A 21,923-nucleotide genomic window follows, 5' to 3' on the forward strand; every position below is an offset into this window, starting at 1 on the left:
TCAAACAGCTTGAATGTGGCAGAGTTGGGGATGGACAGATTGACTTTTTTACTGAGGTACCATTGGTGTAATAACACAGGTGTTGCAGAGGTATAGGACGACACCCCTTCCGAGGATGTTACCATACCAGAGCTGGGATTTAAATGCCAACAGCCAGAGTCAATGCTCTTAAGCATTACGCTATGCTGCCTCTATTTCTTTTTCCTCTTTTCATTTCAAGGCGCCTGACAGCACTGATCAAGGGAAAAGGTTTTATCTTCTATAATGCCACTTACACACAAAGCTCAGAGTGGGCCCAGGAGGAAAGGGAAATAAAAGGGTTTCAACTCAAGAAAAGCCACTCTCCAAAGCAGAGTGATGGGACATAAATCACAAGCCCAGAACATATGGGGGTGGTAGTGAGTCACAGAGAAACTATTTCCACTGGGATTTTTGTAGAAATCCCTTTTTAAAAATGCAAGATAAAAAGTTTGGCAGGTTTTTTTATTTTTGGAGGGGGGCCGAAACCAGAAGAAATTATCAAACCTGGAGCAAAAAGGTCCCTTTTCCCTCCTCCCTCCAGAGAAACAGGGAATATGCAAGTTATGAGCAGAAGGCAGAATACAGTGAGTTCCTGTGGGAAATCTGTGGTCAAACAGAGTCTGTGGTTCCAGAGGCAAAGGCTGCCCTATTGCCAACAGCAAGGGGCAAGGTAGTAGGCCAAAGGCCTACGTGATGACAGCAGTCCACTCGCTGTCTCCTGAACAGAGTCCCTGAACAGAGTCCCACCCCCCCCCGCCCCCCGGGTCTGACTCTCACATGTAAATGTTCCCCCATCTTAAAAAAAAAAAAAAAGCGAGGAGCTTTGTTGAGTTTCATTTTATTGAATAGTCAAGGCATGTCAATCTTGGTTTAGGTAAAGTTTGGCTGTAACCTCTTTTGCAGATTATTCACGACACCCCAACTTCTAAAGAATAGCAGCGACATCAGGTCCATAGCCAAAGGGGGTTAGCCCACCTCCCTCTCTGCCCCCCACCACACACACACACGCACACGCACATGCACACACACACACACACACACACACCGGAAGCTGTTCAGCAGTAAGTTAATTAGTTCACAGTCAAAGCTTTCTGACTGTTCTATTTTGTAAACTAAACATATTTCCTTGAGACAATTTAGAAGAGCCACCCCTTCCTTTGAATCTTGCCCACAACACACATCACCCTAGCAGGAGGCAGCATGGTACAGGAGACTCACACTCAAATCCCAACTCTGTTGTATGACAGTGAGCTTGAGTTTCATCACATGCAAAAAAGAAAATTTTCCAACTATGGTGTTTGGAGAAATTATGGAAATACAATGTGCTCAGCATAAAGCCTCGTACACAAAAGGAATTCAGTATCTTTTTATACCCTTCTGTCTAAGAGCTTACGAATCACTTTGGTTCTATGTAGAAATCAGACCCTTATGTGTGAGATGGGTTATCTAGCATCAGCATCATTTCTCTCTCAAAACTAAATACTGGCAATAGAAGTGAAGGAAAATGAAAGGTCTTACCTCCTATAGATATGGAAAGATCCAGAAAGAAACATGCACAAGAGAGTAGGGGAGATATGGATGAGAACTCTCTAGACACCAGACACAAAAGATAAGTGAGTCAGACAGCAATGTGGATGAAGGAAAACGTCCTTTGAATCAGAACAGGGCAGTTAGGGGAAGGTGTTTGGCACACTCATTCTCATCCTTCTGGCCACATGAAAAGCAACAATAGTAAGTCAGGACACAAAGACAAAAGCATCTATAGAACTAACAAGTGCAAACATTTGACAAATGAGAAAGTTTTTATTGAGTGGGTGCACATACATTTCTGGGCTTTAGCGGGGAGACGACAAAGAAGCAAGTTACAGTCCAGGATTCCAAGTTATGCCTTCCATTACAGTAGCAACCCACATCAAATGAACCTAAAAATGCCCTTCCATTCAGTTCACACCTTCTTTAGAAAGTGCCATAGCTGCCATCAGTCCAATAATGAGAGTCAACTAGTCAACTATGCTGAAAGCAGTTTCTTCTCCAGTATACATTCCTCTCACAAACCACTCTGTGTACATACAGTTGTAAGAATAAAACGATCTGTCTGGAGCAACATATATCAGAAAAGGAGCCTTAGGACACTAGGCCCTCCTCAGAAAGCTCTCAACACAGCATACCCTTCTGGGCCGAGTTCAGGAAAGAACAGAAACTAAAACCACTGCAAGAAAGAAATCAGAGGAACTGGGAGAGTGTCTGGGGCTCGAACAGCGCCCATCCTGGAGAAACACTGTGCTTGGTTGTTCTGGATGAGAGAACAGTATGCAGACCATGTTCGGTGTTCACCTGTGACCACAAACACCGAAACAAGAAAGATGGGGGATATGCGAGTGAAATGTCTCATCTTTCTTTCCAACAACCACTGTATCCATTGCCAATGCAATGAATTCAGCATCAGCTGGGAGACAATTCATCCTCATTCACTCTGGTCCACTGGAACCACTCAGAAGTTCTTGCCGGGCATGTCCATGACTCAGTCACTATCCAAGAGCTTTTCTAAAACACCTACATTATAAGGGCTCACCAAAGGTTTAGTGAAGCTGTCTAGAGCAGATAGGAACTGAGGAATGTTCTTAGCATCTGAAGGAAAACAATTAGACCCCAAGCAAGGTGGACATTGGTATTTGTTAAGAGCCAAGTTCCAGAAATGTACCAAGGCAAGGAATGAGTTGAAAGCAGACATACACTGGAGACGATGGAGAGCACCTGCACACCTCTTTCCTGCGTTCTTCTCTTTAGCAGCCCATCCCCGCCTCCCCGCGCCAGACACACTCTGAAATCCAGGTGAATGTGAATGCCAAGGTAACAGGGCTTCCTGGGAAGTGGAAACAAGGGCAGCAAGACAGGGGATAAAAAGTTGTTTTGGAACTTTTTTTTTTAGAGTTAATTAAACCACACAAAGGTGTAGGAAAGACAAGGCTCTGAAAATAGGCTAGAGTTGGCATAAATAAAAACATTTTTGCCTGCTGTGAAAGGGGAGAGTCTGCAGCACTTTGGCAGATAGATCTGTGGAAATACTAGCTTGTACGCACACATACATCACACACACATGAATTAAATGTTCGCTCTTGGTTTCTTCGCTTCCTCTCAATTGCCCTGGTCAGGGCTGGACCCGCAGAGAAGGGCAGGGCCTCATAAGCCCAGCTTCTCCTTGGCCATTGAGGAACGGAGCTGCAGAGTCCCTTCTGCCCAAGACCCCGGGTACTGTCGCATCTTCTGCCACAGGCTCACTTCTTCCCCAGTCGAGTCCATCCAGTCCACCACTTCCCCATTACTGATCCCTGAGGAAAAACACCAGAGCAGGCTGAACAGGTACTCCACTCTCAACCCACCAGGAAAGATGGGTTAGACAGCTTTAAGAGACAGAGCACTACACAGATGGCTCGATTTGGGCAGTATGCAAACTGCTGCCCACTGAACCTGCACAGCTCTTTCTGGGTGCCACAGACTATCAAGAGATGTGAGGTTGATGAAATGGGACTCTGAGGGCGCACAGCAGCTGGAGACCTCTGGTTCAGAGGGTGTTCTTGGTCTCTTCTATGTGTAATGGCTCATGCCAGAGCGCCTGCCCTTCTGTTCTTGTCAAACTTAAGTTTTTTTCTTTTAAGAGAAGTTGAACACATTCTCTTCTAGTCACTCTGGCACTCTGGAACCACCCAGAAGCTAGATGGTTCTATACCCTGGAGCTGTAGATTCTAGGGCTGAAGTTCAGGTTCTATGTCACTTCATTCTTATTCTCTTGTACATTCATTCATTCAACAAACATTTACTGAGGGCCTACTGTGTGCCATTACACTTCTAGGCTCTGGAGATACTGTGGTGAACAAATTCCACCCCCCCAAAAAAGAAAGTCTTGTCTGCTTACATTTGAATAGGGAAGACAATTTAAATCAACAGTCGTATTTCACACAGTGAGGCAAATGTCATAAAGTAAGTAAATAGGGGGAAAATGTGCCTCGATGAACGTCTCCCTTAGGGGGCGCTGTCTCAGGGTCTGTCTGAGAAAGAATAAAAGATCTGGAGGACGGAAAGGAGTCAACCTTTCCAGAGGGAATGTGAATTGCAGAAGTTATAAATTGCAAACCAGCTTGTGTATTTGGAGGGCAGAAAGAAAACCACTGCAACGGTTGGAGCATCATGAGCGCACAGGGGCGTGACACTAGATGGAGCTGAAGGAACAGGGTCCAGATTACAGCCTGCAGGCGTGGTTAGGGCAAGAAGCACAAGAAGCCACTGGCTGGAGGGTGAAAGCTTCGTGTGAATGCAGAGGCTAGAGAGAGAAATGAAAGATTCAATACAAAGCCCTGGAAGCACCAATATTAGAGTTTGGGTAGAGAATGAAGAAATCACAATGAAAAGTAGAAGCTAAGTCTTTCAAGCACAAGGAAGTCATCAGCTATGTTAAATGGTGTTGAAAAATCTAGTAAGATGAACACAAAACTTTGGCATAAGCAACCACTCAGAGGAGAGGGGAGCAGAAGCCACGGTGGACTGAGGATAACAGAGGAGGTGAGGAAGTGGAGACAATTTTTTTTCAGAAATTGGGGGGGGGGCATGAGGTACAAGAAAGGTTTATTTCTGTTTCTTAAGATTGGAAATACCAGAGCAAATCTGTATTCATCTCCAGTAGAGAGGTGTATAGAAACTGATCAAACAGAAGAGAGGGATGACAGAAGTGAGGTCACCGAAAAGATGAGGGTGTGATCCAGAACACTGGAAAGGGTTTGGCCTTGCTAAGAAAGGCCCCTTCTTCCATTATAACACGACGGAAGATGGCAAGTATTGGTACACATATAGGTAGGTTTGGAGATTTTTTTGGTGGGAAGACGTGGCATTCCTGGAAATGAGGGTCACATTTATCTGTACACATAACAGTGTATGAGCTTGGCTTTTGCCTTGGCCTGGCACATAGTAGGCGCTCAGTAAATATTGGTTGCATGTTAACTGAAAGGAAAAAAGACAGCTCTTATCATAGAGCAGCTGTGTAGGGAGAGGGATGGGCAGACTGGGAGTGAAAGACACAAGAGGCCTTTAAGAGCAGAAAGGAGGGGGAAAGAGTCTCACCAGTGCCAACACCCAGCCTGACCCCTCCCAGGAAGTCATTGCTGGCCAGGGGCTCCCGGTCCCACACAGTCAGTTCCAGGCACATGTGCTGTAGATCTTCCAGCCTCACACCATTGTAGACAAATGTGTGGTTGTAGTGGGGGTTCAGGGTCTTCTTCATCACTGGAGTTTTACGCTTACTGGCCTTGTTCCTCATGGGAAGGAGGTATCTGGCAGAGGGCGGGGAGTAATCAACAACCTACTCAAAGCCAGCAAGCCCTGTCTAAATTCCCTTTCCCCTACCACAGGCCTAGCTCAGGAAGGTGGGTCAACACTCAGACCCTCGTACACACACTCCTTCCTTTGAATTCGCTGACGCACCGTTCCTACTACCTCCACTCTATCCTTTACCTGATTCCTTTAAACCTGGGTTGGTGGGGGGGGGGGGAGGAATCAATATAATGTTATTAGTGAACTGTTACCAAAACCAAAAATGGGTTTTAAGTATTTGCTTTCACTAGGTAATGTCCTCTTTAAATAAAACCCATAGGCAAACTGTAGGCAAAGCCTATACTATTTACTACTATTCTCTATTGACTAGAGAACTTAAGTCAGTGGGGGTGATCTATAATTTGGGGGATGCTAACAATATTAAATATTGTCAGGAACAAAGACCTGAATTCCCAAGCTTTGACAGTTGGGGGAACTGATTTTATTTGGGATTAAAAGCACAAATAAAGGGGGAAAGTCAGACCTATCTGTCTACCTACCCTCCTCTTTGAAATCAGCACTTCAGCCCAGTCCCAATCAAGCTAATACCAGCGCAAACGTGACAGTGGCATTTTACCATTACCTAATTTTAAGAACAAAGCTGGGTGCTTGAGGTAGTAGACATCTAAGAATGTTCACAGAGAGGTTAACTCGGGGTCATTTCTTAGTTCTCTTGTCCTGAAACTGGTTAGTTTGGTACTGGTCCAAGGACTCACCCCTTGACAAAGCTGTCTGAAGTCCCTCCTGATTTGGCAGCCGTCAGGTTCTTGGCTTCTTTGATCCACACCTGGAGCTCTCCCCCTTCCCCACCTTTACCTGCAAGGGATGTCAGCCATAGCAAGTAAGTCCCTACACCTCCAGATTTCTCTGGAGCTTTAGCTACATAGCACTTCCCTTTTCGCTCCTGAAGGCAGCAAGCTCCATGACAACTGGACCACACGGGACTTGTATTCTCAGTATCTAGCCCAGGATCTGACAGCAAGCAATAGGTGCTCAATGAATAACAATGGCAATAACCATAAATGCTTATGGGAAGTGGGCTATGTCAAATTCCACATGAACACTTAATTCTCAAAAGGACCTCAGTTTCTGTCTTCATTTTATAGATGAATGCTCTCCAATGAGTGAAAAAGAGGGAATTCCTCCACCTGTGTTTATGATCTCATCTCCACTTGACAGGACTCAGGGCATCATCGATTTCAACCCCCAATACCAAGTTTTAATATAGGTTTCCCCCACTAGTTGAAAATAGAAGGTTCTTATTTGGTGATTTGGCAGGTTATTTTGGGGGCCTGGGAATGCGCAAAATTTTTCTATGTAAATTAATGGTAATAGCAATCCCAGACTCCCCAAATAACCTACCAAGTCATACCAAATAGGAATGTTCTACTTTCAGGTAGCGGAGGAAACCTGTATCTCTTTTCTCCACTGGCCCCATCCCTACCATCTAAATATGTGCTAACCTCATCTCTTCTTTTTAAAGAACACTTTTAATAAAAAATCCTCATTCAACCTTATCTTCCCTACAAACTATTCTCATGTCTCTTCTTTTTTTAGCAATCAATTATCCTGAAAAATATAGCCCACACTCACCACCTCTAGTTTGACTTGTTCAGTCAGCCTAGCTTCCAGCTTCTGCTTCCACTGAAAATATAATCTAATGCCAATGAGCCATGTCTTCTCAGTCTTCCTCAGGCCCGCCCTCCTGTTAGTTCTCCAACAGTGTGGACAGTCTCGCTCCCTTCTTCAGACTGTCTCCCAGCGCTGCTCTCTCCTGATGGCCCTCTAGACTTCACTACTTTTTATCCTCTCTTCATCCTTTAAGATGTTGCTGTTCCCTACATACAGTTCTATCTGGCCTCTCTTCTCTAGTTATCCACACCCTTTTTTGGGGGGTCTTATTGACTTCCCACATCTTTTAGCTTACCCCTTGCTGGCAAGTATCATTTTAAGAACCTTCCCATTACCAATGGGCCAAGTTCAAATCCTTGTCATTATGTTCAAGGCCTGTTCAGTGAGCATATCTCCAGTGGTAGCCCACTCTCCCACACATACCACTGCCCCAGCTCCATTGAAATAGAAGTTCATTCCCTCACACTCATACACAATCCACATGCACCAGGCCTTTCTCAAAACTTTCGCTCAGGCTATCTCTCTTCCAGAAGTCCTCTATGTTTTACTTGCGTGGCACAGCTGTAAGTCCAGTTGCTTCATCATTTCCTCTCTAATGTTTACCCATTCATCATTCCCATATCTGTGCTCCTTTAGCAATGACTACCTTTCCAGTTAAATTAGCTCTATAAGGATGGGCAATGTGTCTTATACTGGTTCGGTTAAGCTCTGAAAGGGTGGGAAACTTGTCTTATTCATCTACGTATCTTTAGTCCCTAGCACAGTATCTGCCACGTTGACTTATTCTTCCTCAGCCTTTGACTCCCTGTTCCTCATATTTCACCACGCCCTCTAACCACCCTTCCTTAGCCCTGAAGATCCAGTTCTGATCTCCCTCTTAGTAGCTTGTGACAACTACTAGACTTTAATGATAAAAAAAAGGAAAAGGAAAGAAAAGGAAAGGAAAGAAAAGAAAGGAAAAGAAAAGAAAAGAAAAGAAAAGAAATGCTAGCCGAAGGCTTTTTTTTTTTTCTTGTTAAAATCTGTATAAAGGTCTCACTTAGTAATTGATTTCTTCACTAGGAGTTGATCCAGGAGATGGCTGCATCTCAATCTGGTTTCTCCACCAGTGCAAGCCACTGGCCAACACCACCTCACACGGATCCAGTACAGAAAACTAAGTGCTAAATCCAGGGCCCCAAAGAAAACTCACTCTTTTTCCGGTCACCTCCAACAGGAAGTTTGGAGGCTGGGATGTATTTCAATGAAACCACCAACTCGCCTTTGTGTGATGGCAAGCCAGTCAGGGACTCAGCACTGACCTGAAACACAGGCAAACCCAACAGGTCAAGCCGGGCTTCTTGGGAGTTGCTGGAACCTCCATCTAAGTAGATTCTAAAATCACCCCAAGCACAGCTTCATGGCTTAGGGAAATCCTACGCTTGAACGCTTCCGGGGTCCTGAGGCTATAATAGCTACAGGATTTTAAGGCAGTTTCTGCTGAAGGAGCTACAGAAGAACAAGCAAAGGGGCTTCTGTGGTGCTTAGTATTTTGCTGCTTTGGGAATTCAGTAACTAGATTCTACATACCCTCAAAGATCTTCGAGCAAGGCTGCTGTACAAACACAGGGGACTGACAATATATGAGCGTTGTTAGTAATAGCCAAAAAGTACAAATAAACTAAAACTAGTCAATGTAGGAGAGGTTACGTGAAAAGCTCCATTAAATAATGTCAGTGCCTCACACGGCTTATGGCATGCAATCATCAAAAAGAATCAGTGATTCTGCATGTGCTGACATGAAAGCTACCCCAGATATGTGGCTAAGTCAACAAAACACAGACAAAACAACCCACTTATAGTAAGAGATATTTGTTGTACCTGTGCATGTGAATATTTGTGTGTAAATAATTATTAAACTTATTATCACTTATATAGCGCTCACTATGTGCCAGACACCATTACATATCCTTTAATTATATCATTTGGTTTAGTCCTCAGGATCGTCCCTATGAGACAGGTACTATTATTCCCATTTTAGAGGTTATAGAACAGAGAGGTTAAGCAACTTGCCCAAGGTCACACAGTTAGGAATTGGCAACAATAGGATTCGAAAATAAGGCCGAATGGTTGCAGAGTCCAGACCTTTAGCCAGTATACTACACTGTATAGAAAAACCCTGAAGGACACAAATTTAATATGTGTTTCTTCTCTGAAGGGAGGCAGAATAGGAGAAGATAGTGGGCTTTTACTTTTAAATGTGGGTATATCTATCCTGTCTTCTCATCAGAATGGCATGCAATACTGGTCTGATTTTCAAAGATAAATTTTTTTTTTTAAAAGAGAGCTTGCAAAGATTTGAGGTCTACATGAACTCTATTGTGACAATTTGAACATGCCACGATTTTTCAGTTTACATTTGTTTGTTACTTTTGCTGATTATATCTGTCTTTACCACTAGAATCTAAGTGCCAGGAGAACACAAATCAGGCCTATTTTTGTTTATATTGGTATGCCTGACATTTGGTGAGGTGCCTGACACACAGGAGGTGCTCCACAAATATTTCCAGAATGAATGCAAGCGTGAGCGATTGTCTGCTGAGGGCAGCGAGCAGCCAATCATCTTTGGCCGTGGGCAATGAAACTGGCTCCCAGCATGCTCTGCTCCTCACCCTCTGGCATCCAGAGCGTGAGCTGCCACATGCTGGGGGCACCCTTCCACCCGTCTGTCTTTACCAGAGCTCCTATCCCGAGTCTCTACTACTGAGCACACCCAGTCCAGGAAGGCATAATCCCTATTGGCGTGGAGAAATGTACCACATGCCCAAGACGCACAAAGTTTAGTATGTGGGAGAGATGCAAAACAACTGGGAGGTGGCGGTCAGGAAGAGAAAACTGGGTGGAAGCAAGTGGATTGCCAGGCCTAAAAAAAACTCAGGGATGATAAATGTAAAATGTTTTAAATTAAATTAGGTATGTAATCCTGAAGAGGTCTTTCGGCTGTTAATAAAATGTCTACACAATATATTGATTTATAGATTTTGAACTCAATGTACTCCTAAAAGTTGGAGCTTAGCATTAACTAGAAAATGCCTTATTTGTTTTAGTAATTATCTTCATTCTGGCTCAGTATAATTTCAAAAATCAAATACCTCCATTTTAATGCAGTTTTTTTTTTTCATTTGATGTAAGGCCTTTTTACTGGCACTAGTTTATAAGAGTTTACAGTGATTTTCCAGTATAAGTACATCAAACTATGTAGGCCCCTCCAGGCCCATGAGAGAATGACTTGTATGACAAATAATTTAAAAGTTCTAATTTTCTAAGAATATGTTAGAATTTGGTAATAATTGTTTGCCTGTTTTTATTTTATGTAAAGGGACAGATTTAATGTTGTTACTATTTCTTTGAAAGGCAGTAGCTATTTCGTTTGATTCATCAATTCCACCACCAGAAATTTCTCCTATAGTTACAGTCACAAAAGAAGGTTCAGCTATATTACAGCATAGTTTTAATAGCAAAAAAAAAAAAAAGCAAACAATTTAAATGCCCATAAGTGTGGGAATGGTAAATAAGTTATCATACAGGCACATGAAAGAATACTACACAGATTCTATCTTTTCTATCTGAAAAGACAGATCTGTAAGTAACAACATAGATATCCATGATAGAGTGTTAAGAGGAAAAAATTAAGATATATATATATATCTTAATTTATACACACACACAATGAGGTTTATTGAGCACATGTGTGTAAAAATTTACATATATAAAAACTCATACATGGACATCAGGTTGCTTAGTATAGAAATATGAAGATAACCGAGCAGTAGAAACTATTTTCTGCCCCCTCTCTGGGAATCGAAACTACATTTCTTTTTATACAATTCAATGTTGTTTTAATATGAACCATGTGTACATACAACCTTAATTTTCTTAACAAGTAATACGCATAGGCATGGTAAAAAATATTCAAATGTGAAAAGGGGTATGTAGATAAAACTAAGTCACCCCTTCTACCTCAGTCTTCCTTCCTAGAGACTCCCTTTAGGTCTTTTGTCTAGCTTTCCAAAGGTAGCCTATGTACCATGTACTATTTCTAGCATTAAAAATTCTAGTGTAAAAAAATTTACAGAAGAACCTTCCCAATGAACAGTCTAATAATCACAAAGTCCTACTCTGTTATAGCAATTTTATCTTAACCAGAATGACAGTATCCTACTGAATTTTGTGTCAGGCACAGATCGGAACTCTGTATACAATCCTGAAAAAAAGGAATATCATCGTTGTCTTCATTTGCTATATGAAGAAACACAGACATCTAGAAGTTAGGTGATTTACCTAAGTTTTTTTTTTTTTTTTTTTTAATAATTTAGGTGACTTACCTATCTGGCAAAGAACAGAACAGGGTTCAAATCCAGATCTGGACTGAGATCCTAGGCACTCGTATGCACACTGTTACGCTCTCAATTGAGGTGCCATTTCCAAAGTAAAACTGTCCCTACCCAATAGCACAGCAGTTGCAACTCCATGAATAACTGTACTTCTCATTTCTTCAGTGAAAAGTTTAGTTTGTAAGAGGAGAGCAGTTTAGAATACATTCCAAAGCTTGGCTTGGAGAGAACTACACGTTAGTATGTTAGGATACACGCAGACTCTGGAAAGTTAGGAGGCAAAGCTTGGCACATATATGATAGACTTTCCAAAGGAAACCCAAGGCTTCGTCCTTTGTCTGGCCTACACATAAGACATGACTAACACTCGACATACAAGTGCATCTGAAATCACTGTGGAGCTCAGAAACCCCAGCAGAGTGCGCTGGAAGCCTGCTTAAGACTGTGTTCAAAAGTACTAACCAGCACAGACCACCAGAGGTCACTGCAGACAACTGTACCTGACAGCCAAACTTAAGTTGTTAAAGAAACTACCTTTCCATGTAAAGGGAGGCAATGATCCAGTTTCTTATCAAGCTTCCAGGAATCCATGTGGACCTCTGCCTCTCCAAGGAAAGCGTTTCTGCCAAAACGGCCATGATGCCAAACTGAAAACTGCAAAGTCCTCTGGGCCAGGAGAGATTCTGGGATCTCGTACTGCGAAGGGAAAGAAGCCCAAGATGATTTGTTGGTGGTAATTCTGCAGAAAGGATTGTTCAAGAATGTGAGCAAACATACCTGAAGTCCCAAGTTCTGAATATAAAATTACTTTAGTTCCTAAGCACTTTGAGTTCCTCTCTCAGATCTTCAACTTACCCCATTTCACAAAAACCTACCATATTCCATAGGAGGACCTGACGTGGAATATTCATTTATTTTTCCTTGAATGGATAAGAGAACACTGGAACATTCAAAAAGAGTTTTCACGGAGGTTCCTTATGCCAAATGACTTTTTAAAATGAGATCTGTGGCCACGTGAATCTCCAACTTCACAACAATCCAAGAAAGCCAGATCCCCTTTGTTCTCTTCTCTGGAAGTCAGGATGCGAACAGATGCCCAGAGTGTATCCCGGACAGAGACATGGGCACTGACACCCATATCAGCCTGCCGTGTCCCAGAGGAACAGTTACAATGGAGGGCATGAGACAGAGCAAGTTCTCCTGCCGTCGGGATCAGGATACTTACTCTGAGGATCTCATCATAGAGTGGATGGATGGTGTCCCGCTTGATGCTGGTTTTTCTTTTTCCTTGACGGGATTTGTCAGGTAGAAGGTAAGTCTTCACATATCTAGAAAGCAAAGAGAATACTTCGTCATTTCTCATTTCCCCACTCCATTCCTTACTCCCGCTCCTCACATTCATGACGAAATGAAAGTGTCACTTCAAGCCCCCTTAGACACACCATTTTTGCGTTTTCCTGATCCTGGTTCTTTCCCCCACCTTGTCTAACCACTTTTGATCACACCACCCTGCTCCTCCAGGAAGTGAGAGCCTCAGTCCACGGGTGCCCGGAGAGGTGCCAGGGTCTGAGCCCTGCTCTTAAAGCATGCGCCGGGTTCCAGGAGCACTCACGGGTTAGAGCGCTTCTTGGCTTCATCGGCGTAGGCCAGGTCGTGGCACTCCTTCACATGGATGACCAAAGTCTGTGACTGCTGCTCGTACTTCAGGGAAAAGGTTATCTTGCCAGTCACAGAGATGTTCCCAAAATCACCAGCTTCGCTATAGATGCTCATCATGCTGCCGATTGTACTCTGAAGATAAAGCACCCACAACATCTAGGAAAGGCACACTCCCCCTGCCACCTGGTGCACAGCTCCCCCTCACGCTAAAGCCACCCAAGTTTCAGAAGCCCATACCACAACCCAGTTTTGTGAACAGCCTCATACCCAGAACACAAGAGGAAGCTGGAAGCTCACTCACAGATTTTCACATTAATAGCTCCGTCAGGCTAACCTCGGCTGTTAGCTTCTCTTCTCCCACTCATTTCATATACTTTTGTCCCACCCAAAGGTTGACAAGAAATAGGGAGAGGTAAGAGTCAGCTAAGAAAGTAAGGTTCCATTTTGAACATGCACTCTATAGGCTAAAACGTTACTCATTTAAGCTAGGTGCCTTTGTACTGACAAATTAAAGAAGGTGCTTTGATTATATTTTATCCTTGTCAAGATCTATAGAGTGAAGTGACTGGCTCAGAATTAGGGGGAGACCCTGAGGGGTGGTGAAAAGCCATCTTCCTCTCAGGCGGTACCAAGCTAACTCTGTGAGTGGGAGCTAACTGTAATCACTCTGGTTTCTGACTCTTATCTCTCCTAAACAGCAGTCTTCATACTTCTGACAGAACCAGGCCGTGATTGGCAAATGTCCCTCTTAACTCTGTGATTCTATTATACTCTTGTTGCTCCTTAATCATACCCTCACCCAGGAAAGTCTGCTGGGTTGTTCTCATGACACAGACGACTTTTAAATGTGGGATTTGGAGAGGGCTCTGATGAAGAAATCTGATACTGTTCACTTTGTGGCCTAGGCACCCCCTAAACGGAGAAGTTCAAGGTGACTGCTCACAAAGCTACGATGAAGAACGTCTCTAGCCCAAACAATCTGACAAAAGACTCTCCAGAGCATAGGGTGAGGAAGTCATCTACATGTGCGCTGAGCAGCTTGCAGGTAGGAATAAGTGAATACACTTCACATACCTGAGAAGAGTGAAGATTTCTCCAGCTCCTCACTCTGCTTAAGGGAGTTCCTTCCTTCCTTCCTTCCTTCCTGGTACCCAACATGCCTCTAGCCACTAAATCTTTAGAACTTACCATGGAGGAGCCGCTTCGCATGCTGCTTCTGGCCAGTTTCTGGCGATGCAACTTCACCAGGTGGTCAATGTCTTCTTCTTCCTCTTCCTCTTCCTGAAGCAGTATGTATAGATCCAGTTAATAAAACCAGGGGGGAAGTTTAAAGACTAAGAGACTTCTTCTGGTGGGAATTTATTACTGTTGCTAAGTTCTAAGGCGTTGTGTTCACACATACACGTGTATCCTTATTTTTATACCTCCCCATTTCAGGCTGCCAAAACTGAATTCCAACTATCTCTTGAAATCCTTAAAGAATAAAATTATTTTATTTCTTTCCCATTTGACTGCCCGACACACCCATCCTTTTTCACTTTAATCAAAATAATTATTTATTTGCACCCCAACTAGCATTAAGTCAGAAAGTAGAGACAATGAAGGCAGTTCTTCTCTTGAAGCAAATCAACAGCCAACTTAATTTCAGCAATCTGGAGGAATCAAAATTCATGTTACCTTTCCCTAAAGAATTAAACAGGTTACTTGAGAGTATCGGATACTAAAGTCAACTCTACATTTATAAAATTTCATGTACAGACAAGGGAGAGGCAAAGGTACTTACCATATCTACACTGAGGCCTGGGACTGATTTGCTTCTGTCTCCCAAGGAGCCACCCTCATGCCCCACATCTTCTGGGCGAAGATCAATCACAGATTTAGTATATTCTGAGTGGAAGACCAAAAACCCTACTCAGAGGGAACCTGTTCTGCACAGCAAACGCCCAGTAAGTGTACTCAGAATTTTAATCTCATTAAGCCACAAAGGGAAGCAGCTACCTGGAGGCCTGAGGACCTTTCTAGTGTTCTTCTTGAAGATCATTTCACCCTCATCAACAGATAGCACAATTTGACCTCCAGGCTGAGTTTCCTAGGAAGGAATAAGGGCAAGGAAATGGAAAGAGTGCTTGGGTAGGTGGAAGGTGGAGCAAAGAAGGATGGCCTTAAGAAGAGTAAGGCTCAGACTTTCACTCAACACGACACACTCAAAGGAAAGCTTTTTATGCGGAGGGACTAGTACAAAACATATTTTCCTTACATGTTTTGACCAAAACCTTAGAAAATGCTTTCAATTGCATCTCGACTGAAACTTAATTCAATTCTTCATTGAAATTCTTGGAAGGGAAAGAAAGGAAAGGAGACAGAGAGAGGGCAGGAGGAGGAAGAGGAGAGGGAGGGGGAAGAAGGAGGATGGGGAGGGGAAATGAAGGAGGAGATGGAGGAGGGAAAAAGGGAAAGGAGTTGGGGGAGGAAAAGAGTGGTGAGGGGAGAAGGGGAAGGGGCATGAGGAGATCATAAGAACCCTAAATTAAAGCTTGCCTTCTCTACTTGAGGTTTGGGGGCAGACATCTTCTTCCATTCTGGAAAGAGGCCAGATTTATCCAGAGAGTCTCTCCTGGAGGTAAAGAGAGAAATTATATCAAAATCACTTTCCCCCTCCCCCCTCTATCCAGGAACCCATTCTCCATGAGAATGAGAGCCAGTGGCTTGGGGTTACCATAGTAACCAAATGCAGAAGGTAAACGTCACAGTCACGTATGATCAACCCTGAAGGTATGTGCACGATGAGATAAACAACTTTGCACAAACACAAACGCTCACACCCCCACTCCTAAGGCAGAGCAGCCTCCGTAGTTCCTGCTCTAGGAATCTCGCGACAGTGCAGCAGCCTGAGGAGGTTAACCTCCTCCAGAGTCTCTGCTCACGACCATGCAGGAGAAGTGGTTCTGGAAGGCTTGTACCAAGCTCAGAGCAAACTTTTCCTTCAATTTCTCAAGGGCGGAAGTCAGGAACCCCGAAGGCACAGGGACACTGCACTCCCGAGCTGGAGAACCCACGTGGAGCAGAGGTAGGGAGTGGGGGCTCTTACCTGGAGGTGCTATCTGAGTCAGCTGTGTAGCTGTCCAGACTCTCGCTCTCAGCCTCCAGCACGCTCTTTCCGCTTTTTGGCTTGGGCACTTCAAATGGCACACTAGAAGATAAACCAAGGGCCCAAATGGAGAGGACGCGGATGCTCCTGCCGGGACTCAGGCCCCTTCCAACCCACTGCCGATGGCAGCCCTAGATCTTTCTAAGGTAAGTACCTGAGAAGCATTTTAGTGTTCAGTGATTTTTTTGAGCTACCATTGGCTTACACTGTTTGTATGTTGGAAGTCTGGGGTCCTCGTCCTTTGCGCCCACCACCATGGTCCACCGAGCTCCCGCCGCTCCTGTGCTTGCCCCTCCCCCTCTGAATGTCTCCATTTTAGAGTCTGCTTTCAAGGGTTAGTTTTTGAGTGTGGCTTCATCTGATCCTTGCTCTAGTTTTTCTATGCTTCACAGAAAAGTGATAGTTGGCAAACTTTTTAAACTGTTGAGTGGTTCCCAAGTCTTGTTGAGTTCAAACTCTTTAGCATGGCAAGAAAATCCTTACGATCTGGTCCCTGCTTGCTTCTCTGGACGCGTTTCACTCTCTACCTCTCCTTATGCTTTACATTTCAGAAAGACGTGCATCTTTTGGTCCTTAAATGTGCCAAAGCTCTCCCTCTTCCCTCTTCTCTTGTCTGGGATGCTCTTTTCACAATGGCCATTTTTCTGTACTTGCTTAAATCTATTCCTTCTTCAGGTCTCTCCGAAGAGAGATATATAAGTACTTGGTCACTGTCAGTTCCTCCAAATCTCTGATGCTAACCACGCTAAGGCTACATGAGTTACTCTTCTATGTGTTCCTACAGCGCCTACTTTCTTCATTGCAGATACTGCACTGATTGTTTACTTCTTTTAAACAAATTATTTAATTTGTTCAATAATTTGAACAAAAGATTTTTAATATCCTTCTGTTTCACCAAATTAAGTTCCCTGGGAGCAGTGACCATATCATCTTGTTCTCCAATGTGTGGAAGAGAAATTAACTTAAAGTGAGCACTCAAACATGGGTTAACTGAATTCTTGCCTAAATGCCCACCCTCAGTGGGGATTAAGGTAAATACATAAAGAAGCAGTCATTTGGATGACACTATTCAGAGCAGAATTCTTCTCAGCTTAATGAAAGGTGACCCCTAGGTACCCTAAAGGGATGCCTAGACCCCCTGCCTCACCAACCCTGGACTCTACCCAGAATTTGCGAGAGCAAAGAAAAGGGGAAAAGTATATCAAGTACTTTTACTTGGCTACCAGGATGCTACCCTGCGTTCTGGATTTATCCTCCGACCTCGACCTCACTGGCTCCTCCTTCCAGTCTCCTTTGCTGATCCTACCTCATTTCCCAGACTTCTAATTTCTGGATTGTATCCAGCCTTATTCCTTGGCCATCTTCTCTATCTAAAATTATCCTAAAGTGATCTCATGTAGTCTCGTGGCTTTAAGTAATCCTTTATAAACTAATAACTCCTAAATTTATCTCTCCCTCAAATGCCAGACTTGTACAACCAATGGCCTATTAGACATCTCTGCTCAGATGTCTCAAACACATCAAGTCTAAAAAAAATGCTATACTCTATCCCCAAACCTATGCTTCCTTCCAAATGACACCCTTCCTTTCATGTCTCAAGTCAAAAAGCTCAAGAGTCATCCTTGAGGCCTCTCATTCTCTCACAGTACAAATCTCATGTTTCCCTTTGGTCCATCTTCGATGTAGAATATGACCAGTTCTTTATCACTCTACTATTATTCTGGTCCACACCACCATCACCTTTCACACAGATGGCTGCAATAAACTCCTAACCGATTTCCCTGCTTTTGCCATTATCCCAGTAAAATCTCTTCCCAGTACAACAGCAAAAATGAGCTTTTAAAATATAATTCCAATATAGAAATACCATATGGCCCTGCAACTCCACTCTTATGTATCTACCTATGACAGCTGAAAATATGTTTCCAATCAAAAACTTTTTTACATGAAACTCACAGCAGATCATTCATGATAGCCAAAAGGTGGAAACAGAGCAACTGCCCATCAGGGGATGAATGGGTAAATCAAATGTAGTCTGTCCATGCAATGAAATAAAAAGGTAATGGATTTCTGATACGCTCTACAACAGGATGAACCATGAAAACATGTGAAGTAAAAGAAGCTAGTCACAGTCACATTTTATATGACTCCATTTATATGAAATGTCCAGAATTGGCAAATAATCCATAGAGACAGAAGGCAGATTAGGTGCTGGGAGAAATGAGGGGTGACTGCTTAATGGGTATAGATTTCCTTTGGGGAGAGATAAAAAGGTTCTGAAACTAGAACAACACAACATTCTAAAAGTACTAACGGCACTAAAAGGCATTGAACTGTGCACTTTTACAATTTATGTTAAGTGACAGATTTTATGTTAAGTGAATTTTACCTCAATTTTAAAAAGAAAAAAAAACCACAGTACTGTTCAGAGCAACCCCCTTTACTCAGATTCTTTGCAAGAGTCAAAGGTCTCATAAGCTTTGCTTCTTAGCCTACCCTACCTCTCCCCTCACTGAGTTCCAGATTACTGAAACGTGTCAAGCACAAAGTCACCTTAGTGTTGTTATACCTGCTGCCCCTCTACCTAGAATGCTTTCCTGCCAGATAACTGTCCAGGTTTTTGCCTTCATTTGCTTCATGCCTTTATCCAAATGTCACCTTACTAGTAAGGCTTTTCCCTGCCGACCCCAAATATAAAGTCACATATGCATATATGCTTTCCTGGCACTCCCTACCCCATTAGTGTCCTTTACTTTCTCCGTAGCACTTGTGAAAATTAGAATGTACAATGTACGTACTTGATCATTTATTGTCTATGTCTCCTCCTCCAAGTCTAAGTGGCACAGGCAAGGGACTTGGTTGGACGTACCAGTGCATCTCACTGCCTCAAATAGAGCCTGGTGAATTGTACACATGTGCAGATACTTGTTAAGCAAATGAATGAAGTAATGAATTGACAAAGAACAAAGTAGCCAAAATGTATAATGTCTCAGGCAGTAAAGAATCGGCTTTCAAGTTATCACAGGACTTTTGAGGTAGTTCTATGAAAACAGACAGCACGAGTTGACATCCCAGCACATGCAAAAAGTGAGACAGCTCAGTGGCTCAGAGACGTGTTAGCTTCATAGTACAATACATAGCAGGGAGTTCCGTTCCATTTTTACTTTAGAATCATTCTTTTTACCTTTTTGCGTGAAAGAATAAAAAACTCAAAACAGAACCATTCCTCTAGAGAGAGAGTCTAGCAATGGCCCATGGAGAGTGCTTTCTGCTTATATTTTTTCCTAGAGATTAATATGCCCTGATCCAGAGCTGATACAAACCACCCTAGGGCAAAAAAAGCAATTATTTGACATCTGTGCAGTAAAAAATAGACTAAGAGATGGGAACCCTGGACTTTAACTGCCTGTATGATCTCAGGTAAATCACTTATCCTGCTTTCCTTTCTGCAAAAGTAAGGGGGTGCAATTAGATTATCTCTGAGGCTCCATAATTTTATGGAAAAGATCATTTATGGTCACTTAATCTGTTCTCATGTTTAGCATAAATAAAAGTCTTCTGGTTCAATAAGACAAGAGGTCCTAGACAGCCAGAAGCAATAGGTTTCAGAAATTGTATTCTGACTGATGATGTCAGATGTGTTAATCAGGTTCAGAAAATAAAAGCCATTCTTGTCCTTATCCACAGAGGAAAAAGGGGCCCCATCATCTAGGACAGATGAGTCACTCAGCCAAAGCTGTGTGGAAAAAGTCCCAGAATATACATGCGATGAAACACCATACATATCGCAAAAAGAACAAGCCTGATCCTTGGTGCTGATGTGGAAAGATGTTCCTGTGATATCTTGTTGCAATTTTTTCCTTTTACACTGAGTTATAACTGACAAAATGAGCTGCACATGTTTAAGTGTGCAATTTGGTGAACTTTGACATATGTAAACATCCATCACCACAATTAAGTTAGCTGAACACAGCTATCACCCTCACAATTTTCCTTTTGTTCCTTCATAATTCATCCTTCTCTCCTGTCTCTGTCCACAGGGAGTGCTGATCTGTTTTCTGTCACTAGGATTTAGGTTGCATTTTATAGAATTGTATATCAACAGAATCATACAGTGTATGCTACTGTTTGTTAGGCTTCTTTCACTCAGCGCGCTCCTTCTCAAACACATCCCTGTCACTGTCTGCATCACTAGCCCATCCTTTTCCATTCCTGAGTAGTACTCCATTGTAGAAACAAGCCAAAGATTATCCAATTACCTGCTGATGGATAGTATAGCTGTTCCCAGCTTTTGGCTACTATAAATAAAGCTGCTGTCAACATTCACTCAAATCTTTCTATGGATTTAGGGTTATATTTCTCTTGAATAAATACCTAGGAATGAAATGGTTGAATCACAAGATAGATACACAGTTAATTTGTCAAAACACTATAACCCTAACCCTAACTATTAAACTGCTTTCCAAAGGGGCTGTACCATTATTTATTTCCATAAGCAATGTGTGAGAATTCTAATTGCTCTCCATCCTCATGTACAATTGCTATGGTTGGCTTTTTAAATTTTAGCCATCCTAGTTCATATAGTAGTACTGTTATTTTTACGGAATTTTTCAAATGATTAATAATGTTGAGTATAATTTCATGTGCTTATTTGACTCCTATATATCATCTTTGGTGAGATGGCTATTCAAATCATTGGCCCATGTTCTGCTGGATTACCAATATTACTGTTTTTAAAGTTCTTTTTCTGTCATTATGTGTATAGTATGATTTAACTTGTAAGAGAAACCACAAAATTAAAAATCCAACCCATATTTATATCCTTAGACATTTAGCAGTTTTGACACAGCAAAACTATTAAATAACTATTAGCAAGACTTGTTTGGGCAGAGGCAGTGAGGTTACTGGCAACTCGATTTATATATTCTTATACTTCTTTTCAATGACCATATAAAAAGTAAAAGTCTTTTTTTTTTTTTTCTGCAAGCTAGGAAACACACAAACCCAAACATTCACCAGCAGCAATGGAATGAGGCAAGGAGTGGAGCCTCAAGTCACAAAGTTCCAAAGGAAAAAAAAGCTAAGTTTAGCTCAGCAAAACTGTTTCCAATGGGTGATGTCTACTACGCAAGGGCACAGGCAGTCCTGACAGGAGTCAAGGAAAATCAAAGTCCTCAAAGGTGTAGTTTGAGGTACCAGTAGGGGACCTAAATAGAGTAACACAAGGACACTGGCAGGAGCTGGTAGGAGAGGATGCACCCAGAGTTAGATGGTGCCAGCTCAGGATATTTAAGAGAATTTAGAATCAAAGCCAGGACCCCTAAATTCCCTGCCACCGCCCCCATCATAATAGAAAAAGAAGCATTAAGAAAAGCAGTGTTCTATTCTAAAACTAAAGTATAGCTGGGTGTGGGAAAGAGATCAACTTGTTTCCACTTGAGATGAGAGGCCAGTCAAGAAGTCACAGGCATTGTATAGAACAAAGGCAAAGGCAAAGGCAAAGGCAAAACTTGTTAAGTTTCTAAGCTCTAAGAAAAATAAAAAGAACTTTTTTTGGCCCTCCCTGGTGGCACAGTGGGTTAAAGCACGGCACTAAGAAAAAAAGCCACTTCCACATGAGTTCAATTCCAGCCTGCCTCGGAGGTGACCACATGGCGTGGCAGACCTCTCCTGACCCGCCCACTGTTCCCCTTAGCAGTGTTCTTTGTTGATCTGCCTATTCTGCTCCC

The 21,923-nt window shown here is 42.7% G+C and overlaps 1 protein-coding gene across 1 annotated transcript in view; it reads right to left on the bottom strand.

Annotated features, from left to right (window-relative positions):
• Nucleotides 1-869: 869 nt before the first annotated feature.
• Nucleotides 870-21,923, bottom strand: part of SYTL4 (synaptotagmin-like 4) — a 24,297-nt gene continuing 3,243 nt past the window's right edge. The window contains exons 5-16 of the mRNA XM_004685640.2: nt 16,135-16,236; nt 15,585-15,660; nt 15,045-15,135; nt 14,830-14,933; nt 14,235-14,327; nt 13,000-13,178; nt 12,613-12,715; nt 11,922-12,083; nt 8,207-8,315; nt 6,099-6,198; nt 5,134-5,342; nt 870-3,350 (exon numbers count right to left, since the gene is read on the bottom strand). Of these exons, the coding sequence (XP_004685697.1) occupies nt 3,202-3,350; nt 5,134-5,342; nt 6,099-6,198; nt 8,207-8,315; nt 11,922-12,083; nt 12,613-12,715; nt 13,000-13,178; nt 14,235-14,327; nt 14,830-14,933; nt 15,045-15,135; nt 15,585-15,660; nt 16,135-16,236 (1,477 nt within the window). The 3' untranslated portion in view covers nt 870-3,201. The remainder of the gene's footprint in view (nt 3,351-5,133; nt 5,343-6,098; nt 6,199-8,206; nt 8,316-11,921; nt 12,084-12,612; nt 12,716-12,999; nt 13,179-14,234; nt 14,328-14,829; nt 14,934-15,044; nt 15,136-15,584; nt 15,661-16,134; nt 16,237-21,923) is intronic.

The sequence above is a fragment of the Condylura cristata genome, unplaced genomic scaffold, assembly GCF_000260355.1.
Source record: "Condylura cristata isolate star-nosed mole 26May11 unplaced genomic scaffold, ConCri1.0 scaffold00019, whole genome shotgun sequence".
Classification (NCBI taxonomy): domain Eukaryota; kingdom Metazoa; phylum Chordata; class Mammalia; order Eulipotyphla; family Talpidae; genus Condylura; species Condylura cristata.